General features: G+C 45.4%; 1 protein-coding gene across 1 annotated transcript in view; it reads right to left on the bottom strand.

Annotated features, from left to right (window-relative positions):
- Nucleotides 1–20,415, bottom strand: part of STAB2 (stabilin 2) — a 77,862-nt gene that overhangs the window by 4,111 nt on the left and 53,336 nt on the right. The window contains exons 42-63 of the mRNA XM_042050672.1: nt 18,704–18,775; nt 16,685–16,804; nt 16,262–16,309; nt 15,222–15,305; nt 14,975–15,121; nt 14,453–14,578; nt 14,056–14,115; nt 13,468–13,644; nt 13,299–13,388; nt 11,878–12,024; nt 10,647–10,703; nt 10,083–10,206; nt 8,896–9,045; nt 6,986–7,090; nt 6,525–6,632; nt 5,656–5,849; nt 4,528–4,669; nt 4,086–4,219; nt 2,838–3,003; nt 2,496–2,602; nt 1,761–1,880; nt 820–978 (exon numbers count right to left, since the gene is read on the bottom strand). Coding sequence (XP_041906606.1) covers nt 820–978; nt 1,761–1,880; nt 2,496–2,602; nt 2,838–3,003; nt 4,086–4,219; nt 4,528–4,669; nt 5,656–5,849; nt 6,525–6,632; nt 6,986–7,090; nt 8,896–9,045; nt 10,083–10,206; nt 10,647–10,703; nt 11,878–12,024; nt 13,299–13,388; nt 13,468–13,644; nt 14,056–14,115; nt 14,453–14,578; nt 14,975–15,121; nt 15,222–15,305; nt 16,262–16,309; nt 16,685–16,804; nt 18,704–18,775 — 2,637 coding nt within the window. The remainder of the gene's footprint in view (nt 1–819; nt 979–1,760; nt 1,881–2,495; nt 2,603–2,837; nt 3,004–4,085; nt 4,220–4,527; nt 4,670–5,655; nt 5,850–6,524; nt 6,633–6,985; nt 7,091–8,895; nt 9,046–10,082; nt 10,207–10,646; nt 10,704–11,877; nt 12,025–13,298; nt 13,389–13,467; nt 13,645–14,055; nt 14,116–14,452; nt 14,579–14,974; nt 15,122–15,221; nt 15,306–16,261; nt 16,310–16,684; nt 16,805–18,703; nt 18,776–20,415) is intronic.

The raw sequence follows: 20,415 nt of genomic DNA, 5'->3' as shown, positions 1-20,415 counted from the left end.
AAAGAAGGAATGAGAGCTGAGCTTTGACCCTTCTCCCTGTGGTACTGAAATTGATGTTAAGATGATTTCCCCACCTCAGCTGCTGACACCCAGAGAGAAAAAATACAGGGGGTTTCACACTGCTGCCTCCCTGGACATCAGCTGGGGATGGCCCCAGGCTGGTCATGGCTCTCCTGCACATGAAGTAGCCATCATCGTTACCTGCGTGCTGCCTTCATGTTGCTCTGTCCTTTTTATTTCTTTTCTAATTAAAGGTTTTTGTGATCTTTGGGAAATTGCCAAGCTCTGCCTAGAAGTGCTGTTATTCCTGATGCCAGGCAGCCACTTTCACTGTGGAGGAAGCCACTTGCCACTTGAGTTTGCTGGCTGGAGTTTGCTTGCCGTGAGCACGGCTGAGTTGGTGTCTCTTGCCTCTCCCAGAAAGTTACCAAGAAACTTTACAAATGCCAACACCTTTTTTTTAATTATAAGCTGCTGCTCTCATCTCTTCATCCCACAGCCATCTCCCCCATAATCCTGCCAAGCTGAGAGAAGAGTTAAATGAAGCCCATATCCTCATTTTTGCATTCCCGAAAGCCACTTCAACAGCTTCCTTTGTGTTTTGCAGGTCTGAGCTTGTCCATTTGCAAGCTTGTAAATTTGCAGTTTGCCAGCTCCTATCCTTCAGTCTCTGGACAGGAAAGAGCCTTCTAAACTCAGTCTCATTGCTGCCCACTCTAACCTTATCAAAATGCCCTCCAGATCCGTGTGCCACCCGATCACAGGGTATAGCCTGAGAGGGGGAAAGGCACAAAGATGGGAAATTTATTACAAAGGTACCTGATCAGCAGTGGGGACTTGATGTTCCTGGCCCCTGGAGTTTGTAATGAGGAGTTTTTTCCCTAGACGAGTTAGAAGGGTGCTTCCATTGGTCAAGTCCTCATAAAACATTATATTGGCATTAGATAGATGATACTCGATGTCTCTCCCAGAAAGTGTCTGCAAATGAGGGGCAAAATACAAGGAGTGTTAATGGATCTCATTAATCCTTTGGATTTACTAGTAGGCTAAGTGCCTGTGACCCTTTTTTCCCCCTCTGCTATTAATGCTGCAGCAAGTGCAGCAGCATTAGAGGTTATTGGGAAATCTGCATGGGAACAGTGGGACCTTCTGTCCCTGCTGGCCTCTGATGGCTGCCTGCAGCAGGCAGCACCTTAATTCCAGCAGGACAAAGGATTTCACTCCTCTGTAGGATGACCTGATGTGATGAGACTCAGAGATATTCCAAACAGCTTGAAGATGTAAACCAGTACATGAACCCTTGTGGATTGTTTGAGACAGTGTTTGATGGAAGGAAGGAAAGAAAGAATAAAAGGAGTAAGCATAGGAACAGTTAGGAATGGATGCCTTTAATGTATTTGTGGGAAATACCAAAGCTGTGTGCTGCTTTCTTCAAGTAACTGTGCTCAATGCTAATGAGCTGGAGCAGACTTCATCTGAGGCAGACTCCTCCATAACAGGGTAACTAAAATGCCTGATGGAAAAGTCTTTGTAGTGACTTGAACACTCGATAACCTTGCGCCCCTAACCATGGAAGGGAAATGGAAACAATGAATTCGTGTCTTTTGTGAGTACAGTTTAAATTATATGGGGTTACACAGAAGTCACATCATACTAAGATTATTTTTTTAAGCTTAAATTTTAATGGGATGCAGAAACTCATAATAGCTGTTTAAAAAGTGTTAATAGAACAAGGAAGGAAAAAAAGAAAACCCCCTGACCTCATTTTCCTTTAATCCACTATCATTGGGAGCAAAGAGAGTGGCGTGCACTGACAGGTCTGTGAGGTACTGCAGGAACTCTCTCCCCTTCCTAGAGGTGTTGGAGTAAGCCATGATGTCCTAGGCAGAAACAAAATCCAGCTTTACTAAAGAACAATTGTGCACTCTTGTGTGGAGGGTGGAAAAGATGAGACCGTATGAACGACAACAAAGGAACTTTCTGTTATTAGCCACAAAGCAGCTCTGGAGTGACTTTAGAAAGGAATTTCGTATTCAAAACCCAGTTCTAGCTGCTGATTTGACGAGCACATCTTAAGCTGATTTGCAGAAGTTGGGCCCCTGTTGTCTTTGAGGCTGCTTATACATATAGTGCCTTTCTGAGTAGTGACAAGGAAGGAACTCTTTAACATTTTGCCTTTTCCCAGCAGCAATTTGATAAAGTTCCGAAGCACTGTGCTCCTTGTGGTGCTTAAGAAGTTGTGCAGAGTCTCCTTTAAGCTAAAGCTGCACCAGGCTTTTAATTCCAATTGAATTTAGAATCCAGAAACCTCTCTGGGGCAAGTAATTAAAAAAATAGTAACTAAGTTCTGATTTTGAGGGTGCAGAGTTAGACCACTCCTCCTTGCTTCACTGGTGTGTTGTTATTGCCTGTGTTTGCTGGGCTAGTAAAGCAAACCTTGGATAAAGCATTTGGGGCCTGCTTTGCTGCACTCCCACCCCATCCTTGGTTCCTACCGACAGGAAGTTTGTCAGAGTTGGGAAGGACATCAGCACTTGCAGCAAGTTCCCACTACAGGAGATGCCGTCTCCCACATAGCCTGGCTTGCAGGTGCAGTTCACCTCTGAAAGGTACAAATATGGAGAGCTGTATGGGCAAACACCCTTGCCAAGAAAGCTTTAGGTGGCTCTGTGCCTGAAAAACAACTTGTAAGCAACAGGTTACGATTTTTTTTTAAAGTTAAAAAAGAGGCAAAGTCTCTTGCAGTGTTGTCTAGCAGCCTGTGGCTGATGGAAGGAACCAAAATCTGGGCTGCTGCCCCCGTTTGCACAGAGAGATGTGGCAAAGGACCCTCTTACCTTTCTCCCTGTAGCAGAAAACATCCCAGGTTTCACTCAGATTGACTCTTCTCCCGTAGTCCACGATGCCGACGTATCCGGAGCCGCAGTTTGGGGAGGAGAAGCCGGTGGGGTAGCCCACTCTTTCAGCATCCAGCCAGCCAGCAGAGCACAGGTGGTACCTCGCCTGTGGTCAGCACAGCCAGAAGGGAAAAACTCAGGGGAAAAGCTGTGTGGTGGGGCTGGGGAACTGCAGATGGAATGAACAGAGCCCCCGGGGCGCTCAGGCAGCACCTGCCCTGCCAGCACCCCTCCTGTGGATCTGAATGGGCTCTGTCCATCCGTCTGTCCTGCAGCCTGCCCTGCACCGAGCTCTGTGCCAAAGGGGACCAACCAAGCCTTTCCTGGAAAAGCCTCCCTGATCGGAAAGTTGGGCAGCATCAGAGGAGGATGTGAAAGCCAAAGGTGATGCGCAATTCCGTGGTGTGCCAGCCCGCCTTTTGCCTGTGTGGATAGGGCTGACAAACCAACTCAAAGTAGAGTGTAAGTGACCAGGAGTGCTCGAGCCAGCCCCATTGCTGACTTTGCTGCTTTGAGGGAAACATTTAGACTATGGGGCACAGAGAACCTGCAGCTTTGGCTGCAGTCTGAATCTGCAGTAGAAGTAGGTTGATGTACAGGCTGTGGTCCAGCTTCACATTTTGCTACAGGTGTCTCTAAACAGTGAGTGTCTTTCTTCCTTCCATAGTTGGAAGGAGCTAGAGACAGTCAGTCTGACCCACTCTTCTAAAACAAGTTTTGCAAACCCGAGTTGAGATGCTTACCCTACTCACATCAACAATGTGTTGCCTGTAATGTGCTCAAGGAAAGCAAAGTGGAAATGGGTCTGTTAACAGCATTTGAGAAAAAGATTCCTGGAGACTTACTTTAAAGAAATAAATTAAGCATAATTCTGAAGTGCACATTTCTTTAAGAAGTGGTAATAATTAAAATCCCCTGGAAAATACTCTGAAAGTCTGACTCTACCTCTCACCCCATCATCACTGGAAACAAGAACTTGTCAAGTGGTTCTAGTGCTGTGTGAACAGGCATGAAACCAATAAAAAGTCTGAAAACTGCTCCCAGCCAAACATACCAGGGAGCATAGGTGAAGGAAAGGTGGGCAAATTATGCTTATTAGCACAGAGCAGCCCCCTTGCTCCTCCCTCTCAATTTACACTGTGACTCAGTGCTCTTTGGGGATCTCCTCCCTCGGAGAGGCCTCCTCACCTTCTGTGCGTAGAGCAGCTGGTTGTAGGTGGCGATGGTGGCCGACTCATTGGCACAGGCCTCCCTGGCCTGCTCATAAGTCATTTTGTACTGCCCCAGGGGGGAGCGCAGGTGGAACACCCCGACCGTGGTGTCTGCAAGAGAGAGAAGGACCAGCTCTTCCTGAAGGGGTTTCTGTGCCTGGATGCAGAGCCAGCTGTGCCATACGAATACCCGTGAATTTTGTGAAACGTAGTTAGAACAGATTGATTCCTTAGGGATATTCCCACCTGGCCTGCCCTCACATGTTGCTTCATGGAGCTGGTATTGCCAAGTATGTAAGCACACATTCCAACTGCAATCTCATTGTTTCACAGCGACAGAGGTAGAGGGCTGAGCAAGCTAATAGTGCCACTGGCCTCAGGGCACAGGGCTGGTGGTGTGCAAGGTGTGCCCTCCTCACCTTGGAAGTGCAGATCAGCACAGTCAGCGTCGGGGTGGCACTGCCCGTTGTCCTGCAGGCAGCGGTCAAGGGGCAGCTGCATCACGGAGCAGTTCAGCCCATCACCAATGTAGTTGCTTTTGCACTCGCACTTACGTCTGTCCTGCTCAGAGAGAGAAGGAAAAAGGCCAAGACAAGCATTTAGCTGACCTAAAACTGGTGTTTCAGGCAACATTCTGAACTGTTGGGAAAATCTCATTTGATGTAAGCAGGAATGGACAAACAGAAAAGTTGCTACTAACAACTAAGCCAAACATTTACACACGTACTTGGGTGCTTTGCTGAATTAACACCAAAGCATAATTTCATCCACAAAGTTAGTAACGTGCATAGGAGGGTTATATGACACATAATTCACAAAAACGGATGGCAAACATATCAAAATGATATTTAAATGGCTGGGCATGGAAGCAAGAATGGAATTTAATGGCCCACTGATAGTAATAAATGAGAGCTATAAACCAAGCAGGAATTGGTGACATCTAGGGACTGCGAGGGTTGACAGCTGGAATGGATTATCAGCAAGACTTTTCTAGATCACTCCTGGAAGGCAGCTCAGGCAAGACACCAGTGGAATGGAGAAGTGATCCTGGAAGCACCAGGACAAATGCTGGATCAAGTCACCTGCACAAGTTTTCCCTAACCACACCGACTATGTGGGTCATGGAATTTGTATCATGTGGCTGTGGAGCTTTTAAGCTGAGTTCAAGCAACAAACAAGTGACATTATTCTCCCAGCTGTCACTTTGTTTAGCTTCCAAAATGTATTTAATTTTGATCTAACAAATTCCTACAGCAAATAAGGATATCCAGTTAGGGAGAGCTAAGAGTGGGACAGAAAGACTATGCAAAACATCTCATCTTCTGTGTTATCCCATTCCCCAGAGCAAAGATGTCAGATTGCTTCTCACCCTTCAGCTGAAAGCATACCAAGCTGATGTGGAAAGTAGGTTGGAGCTAAGTAAAAGTTGTTTTGGAAAACAGGGATTTAGAGAGGTGCAGAGTGCCATCCAGCCAGAGGAGACTTCTGCTGGCACCAGGGAGAAATGTGTCAGACTTCCCTTCTGGGGACTGAAACCTTCAACTTACAGGGCCTATGACAATGCAAATGGCATGCTCGTGGCAGCCTCCGTTGAACCCATCAGCACAAGGATTTATTGGAAGGCAAGTAAACCCATCTCCCTTGTATCCCTTCTGGCAGCTACAGAAGACTTTCACCCCGTGCTGTGTGCATTCAGCCGCCTTGTGGCACCCACCATTGTTCTGTTTGCACAGTTCTGCAGCTGCAGGGGAAGAAAGGAAATAAGTGAGTAAAGTCTGCTTTTAAAGAAGATGTTCTTCATAAAGACAAACCATCACCAGTCCTTTCACACTAAAACTACTAGAATACTTGTTTAAGAAAAAAAAAAGCTGTTTTCGTTTCCTGAGGCATTACTGAATTTCTGTAAGTCTATCTCTTAGGCCTCTGAAGGCCTTGTCAGGATGTTCTTGATTTAGGAGACATGGTACCAACCCTCAGACTTCTGGCCAGGTTTGGAAGATGTAAGACACCTGGCTGAGAAAGAACAACTCTTTCTGTAGCAGTGTTACCAGGGAACTGCCTTGCCTACAGTCATAAAAATAAATCATAGAATCATTTTTGTTGGAAAAACCCTTTGATATCATCAAGTCCCAGTGTAAATCCTCTGAGGGAAACGCAGCTTAAAACCCTGCTGTGTTCAAACCTTGACTGAAGGGCACTTGCTGCCCATGGTCCTGCTTGGTAAAGTCTGGAGAAGGCAGCCTTCTGATTTAGAAAAAGCTGAACTCTCTATATCCTAACTTTGTTTCACTTGCTGCACAGTGGAAGTTTTTAGGTTGGACAGGCAACATGTCACAGTGGGCAGTAACTGTGTTCACGTGCATGTGGAGGAGGGAAGAAGCTGCCTTCTCGCTGTGAGCAGGGGGTGGCAGCTCACCTGTGCATGTGATCCCGTCCCCGTTGTACAAGGGCTTGCACTGGCACGTGTTGTTCTCCGTACAGACGGCGTGGGCCGAGCAGCTCGGGGAGCACGTTGGCGGCAGAGCTGCAGGGAAGGCAGGACAGCTGGAATGAAAGAGCTCTTGTACCATCATGCACAAGGAGAACCCTTCATACCAGTCTGGTTAACTGGGAAACTTCTAAGACATTTAGTTTTTGACTGCCACAGCCCAAAGCCCCTCCATAGGGGAGGTGGGAACTCCTATTGCCATATCACAAAAGAGGAGACAGTGGGCTGAAGGGATTTGTCCTCAGTCCAGAGCAGAGTCCCTAAGTGTTCTTAGATGGCTCCTAACATTATTAACCCTTTCTCTCTTATCTATGGGAACCTTCTGATGAACTGCAAGTACTTTCAACCCATGGCTCCATGGACAGAGTCTGGTGAGAGCAGGCAGAGACCTAGCTTGGTTTCACACAGCCGGCCAGTCCATCCTGTTTCACAGAAACATCGTCCTGTCCCTGAGTATCCTTCGTCACACTGCCCGTTGTTCTTGCATTCACAAGCTGGAAAAGAAGCACAGAAATCACTTGCAGAGTGGCAAAGGGGAAAATCTTGCTCTAGAGAAACACCATCATGTCAGTTTAGATACAGTATTATCCAGCAATAATTTATCTGAGCCTAACTTCATGGTATTTCACCATGAGGCCAGTCAAGCAGAGGACCAGACTTTCCAGAGTTGTTGAGCAATCTTCATCCTTGGGGGTTTGCAAGTCCTGACAGGATAAATCCTGAACAACATGAGCTCAGAAGTGACCCTGTTTTGAGAAGGGAGTTGGACTAGAGACCTTCTGAAACCCCTTCCAATCTGAATTATCCTGTAGTCCTATGATTTTATGACTGGCATTAGTTCAATGTGCCTCTGACAATGAAAATGAGTATTGATCTGCACATTGCAGTAGAGTAGCAAACTCCACAAAGGACTGTGGCAGGAAAGAGTTAATGGCTGAGCTGAAGACCCCATGCACCACAACACCAGACAAATCACTCCTAATGAGCAACAGCTGCTAATTGTGGGGAGGACCGAGAAAAACAAGGTGTGTGGAGGGAGAGTGCTTGGTTGCTGTGTGGGAGAAGGTCCAGCTGAGCAAAGAAGCCGCATATGAGGTTAGTGAGCTTTGCTGTAAAATGTAGACAAGTTACCTATATTTTTTTTTTAGGTTTCAGATATTTTTATGACTAAAAACTTTTGGATTCCTTCAGTTCCTTTTATAGATGAGGCTTTGCTCCTTCTGCCCTCCAACCTGAGGTGTGATTTAATCTATAGGTGGTGTTTTTTCCCCCTCCTCTTTGGGCCTTGCAATAACTTATGTGCTAAATCCTTCTTAAAAAATTATTCATGGCTCTCTATTTTATAATTTAATGCTGTAGAATCCTTTACGGCCTTATCCTTCTTCCTGAAGTATTGTAGTTTAAAGAAGAAAATTATGTGGGATTGGTGGAACTGATTTTTTGAATACCTGTCCTGCTGAAAAGGAGCTCCACTTGCTGGCTTTTTAAAATTTTACCTGCTTAGTTAATTTTTGGCTGACTTAAATCTATATCAAAAAGAAGGGGCTATAAAATGTTTTTCTCTTAAATTTTATAATCTGGTTTCAAGCTCATGGCTCATACATTTTATGCTATGGTGTGCTATAAAGCGGATGAATTGTAGGTAAGCATAATCCTGAATATCTGTGTCCAAGCCTGTTGTCTTGCCTATACCCCCCCATTCCATGTGCCTCAGGAGCAGTACAGGTGCACAGGGTTAGGATGGAAGCATTAATGTTGTAGCTTCTTATCTGAAGGCTTTATGTCAGGAAAGAATTTAAGTTTAAAGGGAGATATTGATCCTGCTCCCACCTAGTTCATGTTTAAAACCACAGAGAGGTGGATTTTTGTGAGCAGTTGCTTGGCTGTCCCTCTTCACAAACTGCCCTCATCTTGGTGTCCTTTTCCTTCTCTGCAGAAGTAGTGCATGGCCTTGGCCTCCTGCATTCCTTGAGGAACCACGTTGCTAAAATACTCTTAAGCTTTGTGGGGATGGAGGAGAAAGCTGTGCTGCACCTAAAACCACTTGTTGCTGGAGGCTCTGCTTCTATTCTATTACTTATGTACCATGTTAAGAGTAGGAGGTCCTGTGCAGACACAGCCACGTAGCCTCTGCACTCCTGGCCTTGAGACCTTGTGCCATCCCCTGGTGTGAGGAGGCACCAAGGAAAAATGTTTGTGTTAAGAGGGAACCATTCCTTGGCTCACTGAGAAACTCCTTGCTGACAGACTAGTTTAGGCTTGACGTGGGCATGGATCTGGAGAGGGAGCTCAAACGTACGCCTGCAGGTGAAGCCGTATCTGCCTGGCAAGCACAGCTCACACGCCGTCCCGTTGAAGCCGCTGTTGCAGTGGCACTCTCCTGTCCCCGTGTACCCGTCGTCACAGGAGCCGTGGCCGTTGCATGGGGTCTCTGGGCCCCCTGGGCAAGCTGAAAGGTTCAAAAAGAGAAGTGGCTCTTTAGGTCAGGTGCATGTTTATTCATTGTTGCTGTTGGTTACCTACTGGTCTGTAAAAATCATTGAGCAGGGAGTGCCTGTAACTGCATCTCTGTTGAGGCGTGCAGAAGTGGCTGTGACGCTTATGGCTACTGTGAGCCTCATGCTCTAAATTCCTTGACGTGCTTTCACAGCTCCTATCAGAAAGGCATTGAGGATCCTTCCAGCCCTGACTTGTGGGTGCTGTTATCTCACTGCTTGCTCATTCAGACCCATCTGTGAATGGCACTGCCTAAATCAAGACTTTTTTTGTGCATCTCTTTGGGTCTGTGTGCTGTCAGGACAACCCCAAAGGGTGGCTCAGGCTGAGATGGCCAAAATTGCATGGGATCTGCATGTGTCTCTGTGAAACTGGGATGGAGCAAGCTGGCAGGGCTATGTGTGGCTGGACCTATCTGCTGGCAGAGATGCTGACCTGGATTGTGACCCTGTGTGCCCTGGTGGGATCCTGGTACTGTTCCCCTACAGGGCTGGCAGGTGAATAAGCACACTTTGGAAGCGTCTGCTAACAAATTGCTGAGATGGAGCCTCCCAAACCATCTCCAGCTCCTCAGAACTACAATTTCTGAGCTTACTCTGCTGATGAGTGCACTTGTCTGTGGCTGAGCAATCATGCACTGGTTCTCAGGTGTGTTCTGGTGTTGCTGAGTGAACCTGATCCTGTTTGTGTTTAAAGGACTTTCAGCTGGTGACTTGCTCAGCAGGACAGCATTCACTCTCTATAGCATTCACCTGCTACTATGGAGTTTAAAACTTGCTCTAAATGTGAAAAGGAGATAATTTGAATTGAAAAGGCAGTTAACACTTTGTGTTCTTCAGCTCTTGCAACCAAGTTCTTTCATCTTGCAGCTGGTCTCTCCTCATGCCCCTTATCCCAATTCTCCCAGTTTTGTCTGCTGGGAGCTACACAGCTGTACTGGGCAGGGGGAAGGGGAGGGACACAGGCTGGCCATGTGGGTGGGAATCCTACCTTGGCAGTCTGGCCCGAAGTAGCCCTTGCAGCACTTGGCTATGTGGATGACCATGGAGCAGCTCCTACGGCAACCATCCCTCCGCAGCCCATAGGACTCGTAGGTGCACCAGTGGATTCCTTCCTGCATGTCACATGTGCCAGTGCAGAGAGAGGAGGGGGGAAAACACAGGGAAAGGAGTGCTGTGTGGAGGTTTGGTTTTTTTCCTCTTTAAATTATAATTTCTGATGTTCATTGACTCAAAATGTGATGTGTGGAGAGTGTGGGTATGAGACCCCCACCTTCTCTGATTCTTGACATGCTAAACACTGTTAATGAAAGTGCAGGGGCTGTTCTGGAGTCAGCTGAAGCACTTTTACAGTGGATGCTGTGTGAGACCAACAAGCATTCCCCACCACCAGCACCTGGATGTTTGCCCAGGGACAGCTTTTCCACTTAATTATGTGGTAGCATTCTCGAAGGTTCTCTTTTTATTTATTCTAAGAAGCTTTTTCTGGTTTGCTGTTGTGAAATGCAGAGAAGAGCAGGTTAGACTGCTTACAAGTGAGAATTGAATGTATTACCTTTGGTTTTGTCCCTGGAGGGCATTTAGTGTTACTGAAACAGCTAGCACAATGCCCCTGGAAAAGGGAAAAAAAAGCGTATTAAAATAATGGCTACAAAAGGCCACTTGGCTTTGACAAAAAGTCTGTTTTATGAGAGCAGAAAATATGAGCAGAGAAAAGGTAAAGCTTATTGCACTTAAAAAACTAATAGAAAATTCTGGAGAAACGATAGAGGAGAGTGACAACAAAATAGTTGTAATAATTTAGTGCCACAAAAATGCAAGAAAATAGTTTTGATACCAGAATATAAGTTCTGGAAGAAGAAACTGCTCTGGATTTAAAGAAACAGGGAAGAGATGATGAATGTTCTTCAAACAAGTATTGACATGATCTGTATCAGATCTGGATGTCTAACTTGGAGGATAGAAAAATGTTTACTTCTCAGGAAGTACTGACCAGATCCGAGGAAATTTTATCTATTTAATTTCATTTAATGAAATCATAAACAAGAGGCAACTTGAGCAGGTGGGATATACACAATTATTGGTTTTATGATTGAAATATATGTTCCGATAACCTTTTTTTAAACACTGAATACCTGAAAATTACTGTACTTCTAGGTAATTTTTTCATACATTCAAATTAAACAGAAGTAAACTTGGTCTTGAAACCACTTCAAGATGTCTTTCAAAATGTCCCATTTGTGGGACCCGTCAAAGTTCCCAGAGGAAACTTCCTCCACGCTAACGGTGCCTGTTCAAGTGTGTTAAAAACAAGAAATGCCAGAGACTGAGACAGAGTAGGCAGTTCTCTATCTTGTGTCCTTCATACCCTGTGCTGCTGTTCTTCCCTGCTGTAATAGGGAACTTTGTAAATGCCATCTCTACAGACAAATCCATAGTGTGAACTTCCACTAATTTAAAGACACAGCAGAAAGATTTGTCCTTGCTCAGATTTTTGCTTGCATGTGGAAGGTGCTTTTTTTTTTTTTTTTTTTATGGTCTTAACTGAAACCACTTGTTCTGTGTGCTGCTTCATGTGGATACAGGGTTTCTGCTGTGCACCTCTCAGGCGTTGTGCTGCACTACTTAATCTCTCTCTAGGCAGTGCAGCAGATGCAGCCACCCTGCAGCACTGGGGCTTACTGGCAGGAGCACCAGAGCTGCAGGGGGTGCTGGCCCGGTGAAGGTGGACGTTGGCCCTTGGGCTGTGTTGTTGTCAGGGTGAGGGACCCAAAATGGGCACTGACCATGAACTCCACGGTGAGGAAGCTGTCGCAGCGTCCCCCCAGGCTGGGCTCCATCAGCAGGCAGTTGATCCCGTAGGCGATGCCCCCGTCGAACTCCAGCTGCCGCTGCACCACCTTGCACTGTCCATCGTTCAGGAACAGGGCGCCCTGGGAGATGGCATGGGGAGAGGGGGACATGGGGAGTCATGACCCGCTCCTGCTTGGGTTCCTGCTCTCTGTAGGAATGCTCTTGGGACAAGGTGGTGTGTCAAACTATCCTGTAAGCAAAATTGATAGCTGTAGGGGCTCAAACCAAATTTTGGGGCCTCTCTTCCTATAGCTGAATGCTACAACCTGGGCATATGTAACCTGCTATAATGGGCAGATCTGTGTCTGAAGGACTGTGTCCAGCTCTGAGGTTCCAACAGAGGAAAGATGTGAATGTGTTGGAACAAGTCCAGAGAAGGGCCATGAGGATATTCAGAGGAGCACCTCTGCTACAAAGACAGGCTGAGAGAGCTGGGGCTGTTCAGCTGGGAGAAGAGGAGGCTTCAGGGAGACCCTAGAGCACCTGCCAGTCCCTAAGTGGGGATATGTGAGAGTTGGAGAAGGATTTTTAACAAGGGAATGTAATGATAAGACAAGGGGTAATGGCTTTAAACTGAAAGAAGGTGGGTTTAGATTGGATATTGGGAAGAAATTATTTACTGTGGGGTTGGTGAGACACTGGAGCAAGTTGCCCAGAGACCTGTGGATGTCCCATCCCTGGAAGTGCTCAAAGCCAGGTTGAATGGGATTTTGAGCAACCTGGTCTACTGTAAGGTGTCCCTGCCCATAACAGGACAGGTAGAATTGGATGATCTTCAAGGTTCCTTCTAACCCAAACCATCCTATAGTTCTATGATGTTTTTATCTTCTGAAGAGGACAGAGTATGCCAGTCTATGTCCCCAGGTTAACCTTTTGCATACTTAGACTTAGGTGCTTGCCAGGTATGATCTGATACATTTGCAAAGAAAAATGTGACATTGCTCTGGTTTAACAGGCTATGTGTGTGCCTGCAATCTTAGCTTGTAAGCGCTTACAAGCGAGAGTTTGCATGCAGGTGCTGCATTCTTGGGGTTCCAAACCAGGCTGATCTTGGTGGTTTTGCACTGGTATTTTAGTGTAGAAGTTAAAGTGTGCTGCTATTTCACTTTCAAGTTAACTGAGAGCTGTTTTGAATGAGTAGCGTTTTACAACATAGCAAATGACAGCTCCAAACTGTCCTGCAAACCATCTAGAATCTGTTGGTGTGGCTCTTGTCGTGTACTGGGGAATGACCAATGCATTTTGGTGCCCCTAACCCTGCCTGGGGGCCGTGCAAAGGCATGGTGTGGTCTGCAGGAGTGGATCCTGCAGCAGGGGTGAGGGAGATAAGTGTGCCAGTAGAGTGAACACTTACAATCTCCCCGTTATCCCCACAGCTCACATTGAGGTTGGAGCCCTGCAGGGTCTTCAGTGAGGTGGAGCTGGGGAGCTGGTAGGCCAACACCTGGGAAGGAAAAGGGGAGATATATATCTGGGCTTGCATATTTTGGCTGTGGCAACGCTCCCAAAAAACAAGGGCTTACCGCAGCGTCACGGACAATGTGGAATTTGAGGTACTGCACCAGTTTGTCAGTGTTGGACTTCTTGAAGAGGAAGTCCTGCTGCTCCTGTGGCAGCCCACGGATGGCTGTGTCTGTAGGCCAGAAGAGCGTGACGGGTTTGTGAATGGGATCGTTGATCAGTCCAAGCAGGTTGTTCTTCTGCAACACAGAAGGGGTTATTGGGGTGGAAGATTAATCCTCTGCCCAAAGGGATGCTGACCCTGTGGAGTGAATGTCTGGTATAACTGGAGTGTAATGCCCTGTGGGCTGCCTGGTCAAAGCCTGCAAGAACCTTGACTTTAAAACCAGCTACGTGAGTTGAGCTTGAGATACAGTAGGACAGAGCTGAGTGGAGAAGGGAAAGGTGGATGTGGGTCTGCTTGACATCCCCCCACCTCTGTGGGAGTGTCACTGGTGGTGACCAGGGTTGCTGTGTACTCTATTGTGAGCCCTTTGGTTCTCCTGAACAACATCCTGCCAGTGATGCCATGTGCTCTGTGTGTGCACTTTTGTCTTAAAAAAAATTGTTTGCAACCTTTTCCCAGTGGCTGCTGTCTCTTGTGTCCTTACCTCTAGCAAAGTGTTGAACAGAATGTACCCATGTTTGGCTGCAACCATTTTAAGACTTTCCTACAAAGAAAGAAAAGCGAGTAATTTACCTAAGAAATACATTATTTGGGTATTAAAAAAGCAGAGAAGGGCTTGCTTTTCCCTTTAAGTCACTTTTTGTTATAAAATCAAAGCTGCTGTAAAAGCCCTCTGCAGAAATCCTCTTATACTGTCCTTACTTTAGCTGTAATTCTGGTGAATTTGAAAAGTAATATTGAATTTATTCAGCACTGTAGACAATGTTTGTATAAGGTCTTTTAAGTGTCACTTTTTCTTCTTGTTGACTTGTATGATTTATATATCTGACAGTAACTGTGGAAAAGCCCCTGGGTTGGGAATAGTGATAAGCTGCACATACCTTCTTGAGAGGGAAATCCTGCATATGTGATGGGACAAGAATTTGGTTTATGACATGGATCACACCATTCGTGCCAACAGCATCACTGAGTATAACTTCAGCTTTGTTGTTCAAAACCAGTGTGTTCTGGAAAGGCAACAAAAACTTTTTTTTGTGAAGCATTATGGGAAAGTGAGGCTGACGCTGAATTGCTTTGATATAATGGGCCCAGACCACCTTTTCTTTGCAGCAAACAGTACTTTCATCTTTAATAAATTGTCCTTTGCTTTTAACTTTCCTCATGCTCACAAAGCCAGAGTTTGAGGATAAAATAGCTTGTGTCAAAGCAAGGGTTATACAACTCCACTCTTGGCGTACCGAGTAAGTGCTGAACCTTTCAGGTGAACAGGCAATCTCATTTGAAACCCTTTTATTTATTTTTGTGCATCAGAGGAGGAAAGGGAACCACTGAAGTTTTTATAAAAGGTGAATGAGAGTGGACTGGCTTAGTGTTCTGCTCCCTGTCTCTCCATGTTGGGTTACCTGGGAGTAGCTGATGTGTATCAGGTCACCATGGAGAGAGGTGATGTTGGTGATTGCTGTCAGGTCCTTGTACAACAGATTGGCACAACCCACCATGTGGTACCGGAGCACTTGAGCCATCACTCCTTTGGCAACCCAATCATTGACCTGCAGTGGGAAGTGGAGGAGTTGAGAAGCAGCTGAGAGAGGCATCTGAAGCAGAAAGCTCATGGCCAGCTCACCCACAATCCCCGCCCCTTCTACTCACTCGTGGGTCGCTGTTCAGGATGTCTGTGCGAGGGACAAACAGGGTGAAAGGGCCGGGGCCTGCGATATCTCTCATAGACAAGGCCTGCCAAGTTTAAGAGGATAAAGTAGCAATGAGTTAGTGTTTGTGATGCCACACAGGCACTGCCCTGTGGAGGGGGAGGTGGTGCCTGCGGCCCCATTGCTGCCACATGTTGAGTCCTCTTCCCTGCAACGCAAGGGTGAGAGAAAGTCCTCATGTGGGCTTTGACTCCTGGCCTCATCTGTCACCTCTGCTCACATGTATTAAATGGAAGATTTTGGTTTTTTGACTTGTAGCCACATCTCTATCTCCTCTGCAATAACAAATGGAAGACAAGGGAATTAGATTAGGAGTACTAATGGACTTGGGCTATTGCAGGTACTTCGCAGTGACCACTGACAAGCTAAATTGAGAGCTCTCTTAAAGCAAGAGGAAGCCAGCTGTCTACTATGGTAGACTATGAAACTAAAATATGAGTCTTTGGGCTAGCAGACCAGTGTGCTGGTCTGTGCTGCCCTGAGGCTTCTGGTAAACAGAGAATTGCTGTTGCCAGTCTTCAAAAATCAGTGAGAGTTGGCTGCATGGACACAGAGCACCCTGTGATGTTTCAGGGAGGCAACTGAAAAGTTTGCCATTTGGAGATGCAGAAGGGGTAGTAAATGAGTGGTATGTTCTTGTTTCAGACTTCATGAGGGATATGCTGGCAGATCTCAGACTGTGAATGGGTGAGAGCATCAGTTTTATGCCCAGTCTGGAGGTCTTACATTTCCCTGGGACCTTGGTCTTTATCATTAATACTCTAGATCATTAATACTGTTTTAGTGACAGTTAATAGTTTAAATTAGAGCATTAGTGACTGGTAATCCAAACCCAGTCCCAATTAAATTGAAGGATGTTGGTACACACCAGATTCTTGCCTGCTTCTCTCCTGTATACACTCTTGGAGGAAAAAAAAAAGGGAGGAGAACCCCACTCCCAAGAAAACCCCAACAAACCACAACCACTCAACCTTTTCTTACCTCTAAGTGGAAATAAAACCTCGATGTGTTTGAGTTCCTGAGAAGTTCCTGCAATTAAGAACAAGACTCTGTAACACTGCTGTAAATGCACCTCTCAGAAAAGCAAGGCAACTTCTGGTTTGGAGTAAGCGCTGCATATCTGTACTGCTTCTGTTCTGTTCTTACCTTACTCTCAAACAGCAGGCTTCTTTGAAACCTAAAACTCCCTAGTTCTGCAGTCATAATGATTGTCCACTAAGGTTTGTTTGTTTTGGCAGTTAAGGTTATCTTGCAGCATCCTGTTCCTATTCTCGGTTTCTTGGATTGGGATAATTTCAAATTCTGGGGTACAAATTTGTCCAAGAAAAAAATGGCACATTTTAACCATTGTGTTAAGTAACTGTGTGAAGAAAAACAGGAGACAGCAAATGTGCAGCACTTTACCTGGAAGATGTTGCCTCGGCACTTAAATCCATCCCCAATGTAGTTAGGTTTGCAAGTGCAGGTCCTCTCTGTCAGCTCAGTGTCATTACAAATGGCAAATTCACTGCAGCCTCCATTATTCTTGTAAGAACAAAGTGTAAAATATATAATTCCTTCATTGTCAGGTGTATAAAACAATTCTAATTCACCATTTTTTTCCCTCCCATATGTATAATTTAAAAAGGCTTAATCACAAGATCTTCTTGAAACAACATCTTTCTGGAACATCTGATGGCATATATTTTCTTGCAAACACTAAAGAGCATGTAGGGCTTGTAAAAAAACAAGTCTCCTTTTATGCAGAGGATGTAGTTTTGATTCCCTCCTCATATGCTTAGTTCATGATGCTGTAAGGATGCAAAATATTTGCATGCAAGTCTCACTCTGCACCTTAGGGATGACTCTTAGCTTCTCTGCCAACGCAGCACTGACTTACTCTAAAGGGAACTATTTACATACTGTAAATCACTGTGATGGTGCCAGGAGCCTGAATTTATGGAGGAGCATCAGCACAGAACTATTGTTTCTTGTCTGTCTGATGGCCCAGGTCAGCTGGAACAGGGACTTGCCTTGTTCTTGTCTCTAAGACGTCTCCTGTCTGCATCTGAGTCCACTGCCAGAGCAAATTTGGGCTTGGAGCAGTGGATGCATCTCACCCATCTGCCTGCCTCCAGAAAGTTCCCTGTGCTAAGCCGAGATGTTCCTCACTCAGGAGCAGCATGTTGGAGCTCAGAGCTCTGCTCAGGCATTAGTAGGTGCTCCCCTGTTAGCACCTCAGCTTGCAAATAAATTTCTCTCCTGGGCTTGAGAGCGAATTGGGAAAAACTGAGAAGCTCTCTTGTTTTCCCATTTTGTACTTATTCCATGGTGTCCTTTTTGTTGCTGATCATCTCAGAGATCCTTTCCCATGGGCCATGAGAGGGAGCAGTGCGGTCTCTGGAGTGGGGCTCTGCCAGTGGGGTCTGACTTGACAGGTCAGAGAGATGCCGGGCTGTAAGCAGGGGGTTTGGCTGGATTTGCTATGGATTTGGCTTGGCTTAGGCACACTGTTGGCAACTTTAGCTATCTGTGAAACTTTTCTGCACAGAGGTTTGGTCATCGTGGAGCCAGGTTAGCCTCTGGTGCTTCTCAAGACGATCTTTACTTTTTAGTATATAATTAGCCTGGCATAATTAGTCAAGTGGAAGCAGAGCTGCCAGAACACAGCATAGGAAAAAGCAAAAGAATACAAAACCATAGGGAGCAGTGGCTCATAACTTTAAATTCCCCTTACTCCAGCTTCTGTTTTTGCCCTTGCTCTTTCATCTCTGCAACCTTTCAAGGTTAGAGAAAACCAGTTGACAGGCCAGGCTGGGAGGGTGAGAATTATTGCTACTGTGCTCAGAGCACAGAGGATTAATGTACACGGGAAAGTGGATATGTCCCTGCTGCAGCTTGCCAAGAGGCAGAGTAGTGCAGCTGGTGCAGAGAACCACACTGATTGCCAATATGTGGCTTGCAGTGTGAGCCAGCCTGTGCAAAACAAATGTAGCTAATTCTCAGCCTTCAGTGACAAGTGAGGGACAGAATGGGCAATGCCACTAGATATCCTGGGTTGGGTGTTGTGGAAGGAAATGGTTTTGTTGGCTTTTTATAGGAACTCTGTATGACAAATAATTTGCTGACTTAGGTTTTACCACTACAGACCAGGGCCTGTTTCTCTGGCTTGGATTTGAAGTGGGTTATTTAAGACTCAATGATGAGTCCAGGCCCTCACTTGTGTTCTGTTCAGGCTGTGGTCGAGGAAAAGCCCTTCCTGCATATTTAGTTTCTCTCATAGTGACAACAGGAAAGCATGTACTGAACCAAGAACATTTTAGATTAGCCAAGTTAATGTAAATTGATTCTTAGCACACCTAACTTAGTTTAGAATGCGTACAACCCTCCAAAGTATAATGATTATAATAAGACCTTAAATTGTCTCCTTAAATGGATACTCACTTGTGAACACAGACTGATATATGTGCATGTTTTGCCATCTCCGGAATATCCCTTCAGGCAATTACATACTGCCTACAAAGCAAAATCAGAAAACATGCATACATTGAAAAATGCTTGAAATTTTTTTCATCACACATATCTATAGTTTTTTTTTTTTCCCCAGATAATTTCATGGTGCTATGATGTGCAATTTATTAAGATAAAAGTACATCATGTCTCCCACAGTAATTTCTTGGCCAGTATGAGCAACCATAAACTGAGATTGGGAAGTAACAATTTTCAATAGGCTCTATCTGCCTCTTCCCTACCTATCCATCTCTGGTCTCCTCTCTGCTGTCCTGGTCATTTGAAATGACCCCTCTGACATCTGCACATTATTTTCTTGCTGACAAAACAAGCTAAAACCTTAATTTGTTTTCCTCACGTTTTTTGCATATGTTGGTATTCCCCTCTCATCCCTTTCCTTCCCCTGCTTTCTTTAAGTCATGAAATGTACCTTCAAAACACACCTGGAATTGTGTCCTGATGCTACTGGCAGCTTCCCATGCAGTGGAAATGCATCTGACACTTTGTCTTACTTTATTTTGCACTTGCAGTTATCACGAAGATGATGAATAGTTGCAAAGAAATTAATTGTATTTTCCATTTCACTGCTTAATGGTTCTCAATTTAGAATTTACATTTAATATGTAGGGATACGAAAATTCAATGAGATTTCTGCAGCAGAAATAAAACTGGGAGGTAGTCTAATAGCAGTGTTCTTGTACCTCCTGGATGAGTGAGAGTCCTACAGAAAGCAGATGCATTTCCCTCCTATAAATTTGCCTTTGCAGTGCTGGGATTTTGTAGTGGAGGTTGTTATTACTCTGATGTTGTTATTACTCTGATGTTAATTGCATCCTCATAGGTAAGGAAGAATAAATAAACAGCTACTACTTCTATCCCCAGTGAGGGTGTATGGAAGAAAATAGCCATCACCTGTCTTGTCTAGAGGGAGGGGGAAGGGGTTGAGTGACTCTGTCCTCCCGCCAGAAATGTGCTGACTTGTAAAGGACAGTGGAGGCAGAGTTATTTGTTTGCACTGGCAAAAAGGGCTGCTGGGTTTGTTGTCCTTTCTGTCCCTGAACAACTGGAAGGCAGGAGGTGGCTTTGACTCCTGCTTTCTTTTTCCTGCCTTGATCCTGAAGAATAACCATTGTGCAGTTCTCACTGGAGGATTACAGTCCTGCCAACAGCCAACATGAAACCACAGGGAGATGAAAAGAAGTGCTACAACCAGGGAGTTCAGCTTCTTTGGAAGCTGTTAGAAAAATAAAATCACTAATCTGTGTCGCTCCACTGTCCTGACTGATCTGCTTCTCCTTTGTCCCCCTTTCTCTTTGGAGAGTATGTGGTACCTCTGTGTGGGAGAAGAGATCAGCAGAGGAGCGTGTGGATGCTGGAATGCTGTAAACCCTATGCAAGAGCTATGATTTAGGCCATTTTGTTTCCTTGTGAATACATTTGAGCTGTGCAGGGAGAAGGGCTAGTCTAAAATAGAATTTTTCCATGGACAGTTTCTAAAACAAGAAAAGAAACATCATCTAGCAATACTTTCAAACTGACAGGTTTTCACATCAAAACCTTCCAGGAGGGAGAGAAGCAACCACTTGAAATAGCAAAACACTGCTTTCCTCTGCAGTTTTGGATTTCTTTCACTGAAATTGACTTTT

Source organism: Corvus kubaryi, unplaced genomic scaffold (genome assembly GCF_017639235.1).
Source record: "Corvus kubaryi isolate FWS band 111438036 unplaced genomic scaffold, C.kubaryi_AGA036_p1.0 74, whole genome shotgun sequence".
In the NCBI taxonomy this organism is placed as follows: Eukaryota; Metazoa; Chordata; class Aves; order Passeriformes; family Corvidae; genus Corvus; species Corvus kubaryi.
Note: the sequence above shows the minus strand (reverse complement) of the source record. Positions and strands in the feature narration are given on the sequence as shown.